Source organism: Xiphias gladius, chromosome 2, assembly GCF_016859285.1.
Source record: "Xiphias gladius isolate SHS-SW01 ecotype Sanya breed wild chromosome 2, ASM1685928v1, whole genome shotgun sequence".
NCBI lineage: Eukaryota > Metazoa > Chordata > Actinopteri > Istiophoriformes > Xiphiidae > Xiphias > Xiphias gladius.
In genome coordinates, this window is record NC_053401.1 from 10,895,555 (window position 1) to 10,906,242 (window position 10,688).

General features: G+C 40.4%; 1 protein-coding gene across 1 annotated transcript; it reads left to right on the forward strand.

The window, feature by feature from the left end:
* The first annotated feature begins 4,364 nt into the window (after positions 1–4,364).
* asb15b (ankyrin repeat and SOCS box containing 15b) lies at positions 4,365–9,372 on the forward strand. The gene is made up of 13 exons (XM_040150795.1): positions 4,365–4,560; positions 4,787–4,839; positions 5,066–5,197; positions 5,329–5,496; positions 5,982–6,088; positions 6,219–6,357; positions 6,460–6,631; positions 7,045–7,205; positions 7,738–7,882; positions 7,974–8,129; positions 8,317–8,416; positions 8,526–8,679; positions 8,795–9,372. Exons 1-13 carry the CDS (start codon positions 4,415–4,417, stop codon positions 8,962–8,964), a joined length of 1,803 nt encoding a protein of 600 aa, XP_040006729.1. The 5' UTR covers positions 4,365–4,414; the 3' UTR covers positions 8,965–9,372.
* The last annotated feature ends 1,316 nt before the right edge of the window (positions 9,373–10,688 follow it).

Here is a 10,688-nt window from a genome sequence, read left to right on the forward strand (position 1 = left end):
TTGATGGTGCGTGTACTTACCAGCCACACTATGAGAACAACACAAGCTGTGAAGGGGATGAGAGCCAGGAGTAAGGGCGTCCTCTTTGACCAGCTGTATTTACGACTGCCATCCTGACCCCCTGGAGGGAGGGAATATTATTGGAAATTTCATTGAATACTGTTTCACCTTAGAACTCTGATAGTGGGTAGCCCAATCCCCTCGATGTTTATTTACTGAACCAGTGGAGAGGATTCTGGTGGGACTCAGGCTTAGTCACAGGCGTTTGTACTACAGAAGTTTTAGTAATTCCAGTTTGGATGTTTTTTTTAACACATTGCTTCCCCTCTTGAGTTATCAAGTGGCATAAAAGGCTTTAACAAGTTCGACCTGCATGAAACTTGCTTTTCTAATGCAGCTTTTGAATATGCAGTTCCTTTAACTACATATATTCGTCTGTGTGTTCAAGGTTACATATATGATTCCTGTCCACAGCAGTGTGTCCTTGACCCCAAATCCATATGTTCCCACTGAAAGGCTACTAAGCTGCTATAGTTTTTGAGGCATCCATTCAAAATCAAAAATTTAAATGCAAATGAATGATGTACCTGGTGTTTGTTTAAGGCATGGCGGCGGCTTGCACGAGAAGCCGGATGTTCCTTGAGCAGCAGCGTGTAAAACGTCATTGATGTAGTCAAAGTAAAGACCAGACATTAAGCTCCCTTCCCGGTAGTGACACTGGAAGACTTGCATCGCTGTTTCCTGGGGGATCAGACAACAAGCAATTCTGAAACAACTCAATTACGCAATTAAATGTGCAAAACAGGCACTGAATGTCCAAAATATTATGCACTCATGCCTGAAACTGAGCTGCAGTGCCTATTTGCGCAATCCACGTTTTAGATTTGTCCCTTAACTTGCTTTGATTACGGTCAAATACTGTCTGCCCCCAGGCAGAAGAAGTTGCAGATTACTTACCAGTTCCTCGTGGTCAAAGGTGAAGCGTAAACTCTTCAGCATTGCAATGAAGACAATTATGTTTTCTTTGTTGGAGGAGATGGCACCGAACATATCGGCCAGCTTCCTAAGACTTTGCTCTAAAGGATAGATATTTAACACCACCCAGCACGTGCCCGCCTAGAGATGCAGGTATAAAAACAATCAGCATCTTTTGTTCAGTATTAAAGTTTCATTGCTATTTGACTGGTTCACATTATTTCTGTTTTCACATCTTCATACCTACCACTTCTTTGGGAATGTAACTAACAGGTATTTCATAATCAGAGGGGATATTCTGCTTCTACAACGGAAAACAAATGACAGAGAGATTCTTACAATGTAATGTGGGTGATACAAGATCCTTGAGTCTCATAGTGACCATTTCTTAACATACAGCACATGTACACAAACAAAGACATCACGTGACGGCAATATATACTGTATGTGGTATGGATCGGTGTCTATAGCAACTCAGTAATCTCACCAGTAATGACAGCTTGCTCACATCATCAGTTATTGGTGTCCCAAATTTTCCAGAGCAGAGATTCAAACTTGTGAACAGACTCAAGAGGAGACAAGGTGCTTTCAAGATCTGAAGGACAGAAAAAGGTAAAGCATGCAAACATCATACAGTATGTTTATACATCAGGTAAAGTCTAATATATTTACTATAGTGTAACAATGACGTTATGACCCTTATGTTTAACTACTGTAGCATTAATTCAGCATAACCCCGGTTTACATGAATCCAGTTATATGTTCACACCTGGAAGTTGACCAGTGAAACCAGACTGACACCCACAGTGCCTTGCTCGAGGGTACCACAATTGTGTGTTTGTATAGGACAGCACAATCGCTTTCCCCACCCAGTAGGAGCGTAGTGCCAGTATAGTGCTTTTACTTAGCTACCAAGGACTCTTTCTTTCAAAAGTGCTAGAATTTCTTCATATTAGTTTGCAATTAGTCGCACTGGTGTTATGTTACGTTTCTCAAATGCTGCATATCAAATTTCCTCCATTAGCGACTCAGTAATCTCACAAAAATAGAGCTGAAATTATTAATCAATTAATCAATAGGTCAAACAACAGGAAATGAATTTGCAACTATTTTTGATAATCGATTAATCATTTTGGTAGTCTTCTAAGCAAAAATGCCAAATATTCTCTGGTTCCAACATCTCAAACGTGAACATTTGTGAACAATTGTAAATGGTAGCCCTAATCCAAAATATGAACTATTTGGACAATGGATGCATTTTACCCCGTTTATTGTAATAAAAACTACCACCATTATACTACAGACAGCTGTGATGACTCTTAGCTACTTTAAAGAGTAAAGATTTTAAATGCAAAAAAAAAAAAAAAAAAAAGGCCCAATAAGCTCAAATCTGTTAAATCGTCAGACTTCAAAGTTGCCAGTGTGACAGGCTGGAATGCGCTCGCTTCAAAGGAATTTTCAGCCTCGTACATATATTTTCTAGCAGCTAAATCATGTGAATATGCAGTTGGATTTCTGGGGGGGAACTGGTAATCTTCCTTATTCAATATATTGAGTGAAAGCAAAATTAGTCCATGTGTCCTTTCACTTTACTCTCCCCTTTAAAATGGTGCAGCACCAGCAGCGTATGAAGCAGTTACTGTAGACCTCTTAACACATTAAAATAAGTCTTACTTAGTGCAACAATCATTGGTTTTTATTTTTGAATCTGAACTCCATTTTAAATACTACAGGAATATTATTTCATTGCAGTATTTCAGTTTTTAAGGTAAGAATTTGTGTACTTTTTTCTCAACTGAAAAATGACAGTTTATGGTATATATTATAGTGGTACAAAAATAGTATATATTTATTAATTGTATAGTACAGCTGGCGAAGCACAAAGAATATACCAAAAAATGTGAAAAATCTTAATCTAAATACAAATATTCCAATATTTAGCAGAGCACAACGCAAGTGGGAATTTAGCTACAGGAAATACCTGCATCAAAATATTAGTCTACACATTTTTACGACACATGAGTAGACCAACTACATGCATAAAAAACATCAAGAATAAAATTCAGTTACTTACTTTTTTCCTCATATGGAGCAAGAATCCGTGGTTACTCAAATCCAGTGCATGAAATTCTGTGTTTTCAGTTCAAAGACAGAGCTCATCTATGTGTTTGTGTGTGTGTCTGTGTGTGTGTGTGTGTGTGTGTGTGTGTGTGTGTGTGTATGCGTGCGCGGTCTGTGTGTATTTGTGTAATGTCCAAGCGTGCAGTGAAACTTGAGGATGGGCTGGCAGTCTGCTTTCACTCCAGATAGATTGGTGAGTTCTTTTGACGTGGTGGAGAGGCCGCCTACAGGCTGAGTCACTGTGTCACACGTTGATGCTGTCTGAGAGTTTTTCCATAAACTCCCACGAATCAATTTGTTCGTCAGGAGAAAGTGGGTGCTTGTTCTCTTGATGGAATATTTCGCTTAGAATATGTCAAGGTTACTCCCCAAGCTGTTGTTTGTACAGTGAAAATAAAACCGTTAGAGGTCTATGTTATGTGAAGGGTTTGGGGCCCCAAACTGAGGGTAGTTCAGCTACTCAACCATGTTCTTTGTTCCATTATTTTATGAATTTTAGTTATTGTAATCCATTTGTATTTATTCTTTTCCACTATTTGGTCAATGTTTTCGCTCGAAGATACACTTCTGCTATTATTGGATTGCTTGAGTGTGTGCATGTAGTTGTGCAGAAGTTTAGTTGCATAATCTTCTCATGACTTACACTGATGGAATGAATCCATTTAAAAGCTATTATCCATAACTGATTTCCATTATAAAAATCATTACCAGTCGCAAAGGATGCATTTAAGTAATACAGAGGAGCAGATGAGTTAGAAAATGATTATTAAATGTGAGAACATAATATCAACAATAGTAAGAATATTTTGTACATGTAATGCCCTGCAAATACAGCGTGATACGTACACAAACATGTAACGTGCGTTTTGTTTACATGCGATAAAATGACCCCATCTGAAGGAAATCACAGTGTAGAAAAAAAGGGAAGGACTATTTTGTTCACTGGAGTTGGCAGTGAAATCATGACAGGTATACTCTGAGCTAAGCTAAGCATGTCACATCTAAATATAACCCAGACAGTTTAGGACCCCGCAAAACAAAAACACATGGGCTGCGAGCTAGAGCGCTCCAGGGCACACATTCAGATCAGCAGGTGAGAGAAAATGATCGGACTAACAAGAAATGCCACTTAATTTATGGTATCTTATCAGATGTGACGGAATTATACTAACGTACTCGCATACAACGCCATTGCGAGCTTGAACGGTGCCAGCGGCCCTTCACAGATAAACAAGTTGCGTGCCTGCAGCATTGGACAAAGCATTAAGTACAGACAGATGACAGCTGTAAAAGAAGCTCAGTGTTTACAGGGAAACGCATGCAAATCCATGCTTATTGTTTCATGCTTTGTACAGAAATGGATGACTTTGAGCAGGAAGGCATAAATGAGGAACTGATTGAATTTGCCATTCGAGAGAGCATTCAAGAGGCCCACAAGCTGCCATGTTCCTCGCAGACCAACAGGTATGAGAGAGTCCAAATTGTCTACATGTCATTGTCTACCTATCAAATGCACTTCTTCGATGGGGTAGTAAACTTTTTACAAAAGATGAGCAGATTCTAAATTCATAGGAAATCTCAAATTATATAACTCAAGGGTAATCAACCCCAATACTGTTATGAAGCTGTATCATAGTGTTTCTAGAGTAAAATCTTTAATTTGACCCACTATTCTTCTCTTGCTCAAAAGGAAAGAAACAAACAGTGAAGACGTTATGAAGATAATGTCTGCCATCCGCAAAGGTAAGGGTCCTATTTAACTTTGTTTATCTAAGAATACATGTGCATGTGGCGTTAGAGTAAACAGAAATGAGTGACACTAAGTAGAGTTGCATAGGGCAGAAGCACCCACAAATAAGTATTAATGTTCTTTCCTGTCGATGTAGGTGCATGAACTCACTGTTGTCCATGAATATAACAAACCTTTTCCTGTGTGTGTCTGGTATGGGTAATGGTTTGGTCTCCACAGGTGATGTGTCTGCGCTACAGGAGCTGTCAGCATGTGTGTCTGCCTTCAGAGAGGCCGACAGCAGGGGCTGGCTGCCGCTGCACGCAGCGGCTGTACAGCCACAGTGGGAGATCCTGCATCTGGTGCTGCAGGGTGAGAGCTCAGTGCAGCCGGCTGGAAAAAGAGAGGGCCTCTAGCGTCTGTTTGATAAAACCATTCTGTTCGATGAGTTGTAGAGTTTGTATATGTCCAGCTTTAAAATACTCTTAATGGTGTGTTTGTAGTAGTGTTGACATCCACAGACCTGAACCTGGAGGAGCAGACGGAGGATGGGGACACGGCTCTGACTCTGGCGGCGGAGGCCGGCCTGGTGGAAAACGTCCGGATGCTGCTGCAGCACGAAGCCTCCCCACACAACACCAACAGCAGGAACGAGTCTCCGCTGCTCATTGGTAGTACACACACAAACTCACTCACTTACTCACTCACTTATCCCTCATTAACAGCCTATTCCTAAAAAGAGTTATTGGTTATTACCACTTTACAAATATGTATTGTTACAAAATTGTTGATAATATGAATTCATATGTTAATAAAGTAAGTCATTAGTAAAATCCTTTACAAAATGTTCTATATTTACATTGTGTTAAGTACAAATTATCAAATGTTAGCATGCTAACACGCCAAACTAAAATGGCGAACATTACACCTGCTAAACATCAGCATATTAGCATTGTGAGCATGTTAGCATGCTGATATTAGCATTTATCTGTGCCCACGTACAGCCTCGAAGAGACGCTAGCATGGCTGAGGACTCATAGTCTTATTAAAACATCAATTACTGCTGTAATCATTAGCCTAATAAAGTTCTTTAATAATAAATCCTTCAGTAGTATGGCTTTTTACCATGTCACTATGTGTTTTTGACATTTTGCAGCAGTGAGACAGAAATCATACGACATGGTTTCATCCCTCATCATGAGTGGCGCCTTTGTGGAGCAGGTGTGTCTCACTAAGTGGACGGCCACCCATGAAGCTGCGAAGGTGAACAGCGCGGCATTGATAGTGGCTAAAGCATGAGAGAATCAGAACTCAACATCCAGGCTAAATTTAACATTTTCTCCTGTCTTCTTCTCCATCTTTCCTACCTGCTTTATTTCCTTGCTTACACCAGGTGGGTTGTCCAGCTATTCTGATTCTGCTGCTTCGACACGGGGCCAAAGTCACTGCCCAAGACAGACAAGGGGTGACGCCTCTGGGAATTGCAGCCGAATACGGCAACACTGAAGCTTTGAACATACTCATTCTGCATGGTAAAACGCTCAAATGCTGTTAAGAAACCTGCTGGGTGTACGTACAATGCCAAATTTCTGCCACTCATCAGACTGTGTTGTATTTTCCCTGTCCTCCACTAGGTGGGGATGTGAATGCCCAGGCCATTAATGGAGACACAGTCCTGTATGATGGAACTGGATCTGGAAACCTGGACTGTATCAATCTGCTCCTGCAGCATGGAGCCAACCCAAATGTGGCCAGCTATGCCTGCCAGCTGCCCATCCACAGAGCTGCATATGAAGGACACATACTGCGAGTTAACCTTTGTTTTATGAAGCTGTGTGACTGTGCACTGAGCAAAAGAACAGCCAGTCATCATGACTCACTAGATATGGAGACATTCTCATGCCAAAAGCTTAACAATGTCAAGAAATCCTGAAGAAAGGAATTGCTCAAGACAAATTAACATTCTTTTCCTCCTATTTTGCAGCCAAATCAATCAAATTCAACATGTCTCTCTCTACCTCACTGCTCTGCAGTGTTTTCACTGTAGTCATTTCCACAAAGAGCCTTCTGTATATCACTGGTTTTCAGTTCCATCACTGAAGAACACTGTAGCTCAAACCACAATCTAATGATCATTTTTCTCTATGTCCTGTTTTTTTCTTCTAGCTTTTGTTTTTAACTGTTTCTGTCCCTCACTCTGCCCCCCCCCCTCACTGTAGAGCCCTGAGGACTCTCATCCCCCTCACCACAAAGAAAGCTATCCGTCTCACAGGTCAGAGCCCCGTACACTCAGCAGCTGACGGGGGACAGGTTGAGTGTCTGAGGCTGCTCATACAGAAAGGATATGATGTCAACGCCCTGCTGCATACACACATCTCTGGTAGGGCTCAGCTGGATGCAAACGAACGTGTACAGAGGGCAATACTCGTAACAATTTCAACTCAGGCATTTTATTGCTTAGGGCCTAAGCTGTGGACACATACATGTACTACAGGAAAGCATGAACATTAAATGAAGACACATACACACCCACATACACAATCACACTGAACTCTCACTGTTTTGAACCTTGAAATAAAGACGTCACTTGTCTTAGACCGTGGAGTGTCCCTGAATGCACCATCGCTGACAAGTTTTAATTGTCTACTGTAAAAAGTATAAACTCGTGGGGCCCTGAAAAGTAAAGCTGAAGCTACTGTACTTGAGGATAATAAGCTAAAGCTTGATTCAAACGACAGGCATAGTCCTTTAAGTGTGAAAGATATGACAAAAGTGGAACATCAATTACTTTCTTAACACAAAAAAAACTTTGTTCCAGTTAAATACATGAAACAATAATTTATACTCATAACCTTTCCTTTGCAATAGCTTTAACCAAGTTTTCCAGCGATCTTTTGTAAATATTGTTTCAGAGAACTACGGGGACCTCAGGAAGACCCCTCTGTACTTTGCTGTTTCCAACGGTGATGTGACCTGTGCTGAGATGCTGCTGGCAGCCGGAGCAAGAACTGACCTGGACCCGCTACCATGCATCCTGGTCGCTATCCGAGCTGAGAGGTGTATGGTGTACATACATTTATGTGTCCGTTCCTTCATTAATAATATAAAATCGATGTGTGTTGCAGTAACGTTTGACCTTTCTGTTCAGCTATGAACTAGTGCAGATGATGCTGTCCTATGGAGCGGAGGTGAATTGTTACTTCAGAGTGGTCAGTAACACAGTGTTCCCCACAGCCCTACAGTACTGCCTCAGGGACCATGTCATGCTGCGACTACTGCTCAACAGTGGATATCAAGCTTACAAGTACGTATACCTACTATAAAATGAAAAGAGCACTAACATTTAATTAGAGATAACACAGCTCCAACACCGGTATTTCTCAAGTTGGATTTGATGTTTGGGAATTTGAATAAAATGCATTCAAGAACTGAAATTAAAATAATTACGAGGTCATTTTAAAATGTCATCTGTGCAACGCCGTCTCTACTAGGTGTTTCCAGTGTTACCATAGTAACAGTGAAGAAATGGATAGTACCCGGACTGACCTCCATAACCAAGACCAAATTTACTGTCAACCTAACGTCATCGCAGTAAGAGCTGATACAGAAAGACACCTGTCCTCATCATTTCATTCAGCCACTCAACTAATAACCCAGCCTATGCAATAAATCACATCCCTGATTTTTTTCTCTCTCTCAGTTCTGTGACTTTGTGTCAGTGTCGTGGCTGGCACATCTGGCGGGCAATGTGGTGAGGATGCTCCTGGACTACGTCAGCCATGTCAGCATCTGTCCCAACCTAAACCGCATCCTGGAGAGGAGGCCAGAGTGGGATGAGATATCTGACATACTGAGTAAGACGTCCAATTCATCGCGTTGGGTAGAAAGAAAACATACATGATGTTAAAGCAGGGTTACATTTGCCTTAACATACAACTCGAGGTTGTATGTCTGTTTGTGTGTGCCCAGGCAAGCCACAGTCTCTGCAGCACTTGTGTCGACTGGTCATCAGAGGTCGCATGAGCCTCAAGACGCTGAATGACCCTGAAGCCATGGCTGCTGTTCCTTTTCCTCCAAGACTGAAGAACTACCTGACCTACAGAGAGCATGACCTGTACGGTGACCTCTCCTCTACGTGAAACACATTTCATTTATGCCTATTTGACTAAAACACTCATAATGAAAAAGCACACTTAAATATTTGCTAGCTGGAATATATTTTTTATTTCATGTGTTTTATATGAGCCAGAGAGTCTTGATTAGTAGTGTGTGACTGTGACTTTGACCCATCTTGTGAACAGTTACCCTCATGTGTCACCAAAGGAAGAGGAATATCTCCTCACAAGTTCAAACAGTTAGAATGTCTCTTTTCTTTAGGGATCTACCTATTTAGTATGAACATGTCATGTCCCTTGGCTACATTAAAATTGGGAGAGTCAGCTATGAAATCCATCCTAATTTATCCCTAAACAGATGCAGTATATAATGGCTTTGACAAAAACAGTTAACAATTCTGTGTTCTTTTGTTCACTTTGTGTATTATCTATATGGGGTTTGAAAATGAAAAAAAAATAGTATTGTTACTTAAATATAAACTTCATTTATTAAAACGTTTTGTATTTTGTAATAAAAAAAATTACATTTACAATTTTTTTTCAAGTTTTGCAACGTGTGTTTTGGGATGTTTTAGATCCGAATGCAATGATGTGTATCCTGGGCATTACTGACTAAAGCTGAATTCACCAACACAGCAATATTTAGTGTTTTCATTCTATAAGCTGTTTAAAAGCCCTTAATAATATCAGCATACCGTAATTCCTGTTCATTAAGTTCTCCTGTGCCAGAGTAGAAGAGATTTGGAGCGGTGACGCTGATGATGAGCTATGTGTGTATGTAGCTCATGTGTCTGTATTTGGAGAGCGTGTACTTATGTGGTTTCTGTTTATACATAAGTGATACACACTGCAGATTTGCACTTTTAAAACTTCCAGCTGAGTAAATCTGATCTCATCCAGACCTAAATTTTAGAAAATAGAAAAATAAAAATGCCCCAAAATGATCAACCTTTTTGTGAGGTCAAGCTATTTTCCAACAGAAATCCTTTGATGCAACAGTTATATTTACTTCCTCAAAATTATCAAATGCTGCGCATTACTCTGTTGATCTATTAATTCCAATCTCACACATTTGAAAGATCAGATAAGTTGAAAGTATTTATACAAGAGTCTGCAGCCAAGCTACCGGCTCTGTGAGACTGTACTTTAAGCTAAATGCTAATGACGGCATGCTAATATGCTGATGTGCAGCAGGTATAATGTTTACCATGTGTCCCATCTTAGTTTAGAGTGTTCACTTGCTAACAATTGCTAAGTAGTAATATACACAAAGTATACAGCTGAGGCTGAAGGGAATGTCATTAGTTTTGCAAGTATAGTCAAAAAGCAAAGTAGATGAAAAACTAAGGGGATTAGAAATTCTGAGGGGTGCATGAAAATGTGTATTAAGTTTCATGACAATCCATGCGAGTAGTTGTGACATTTCACTTAAAACCGCAAATGTTAACCTGATTGTGGCGTTACAGGTAAAGTTAAGGAATGACCAAAGTCAGTAAGATTTAGCCAGTGGGGAACACAAATGTCTGTGCAAAACTTCATGGCAATTCATCCATTGGTTGTTGAGATATTTCAGTCTGGACCAAAGTCCTGGAGTGCCCAGCTTACATACAATGGCCATCTCTTGAGCTGTGCTGGCTAAAAACACAGTAAGCTTGACTCTTGTGCACATTACCAGAGGTTAGAGCCTTATGTCTGTATGTATGTGTTGGTTCGTCCCACTCATGTCAAAATTTAAAAACAAGTCAGGA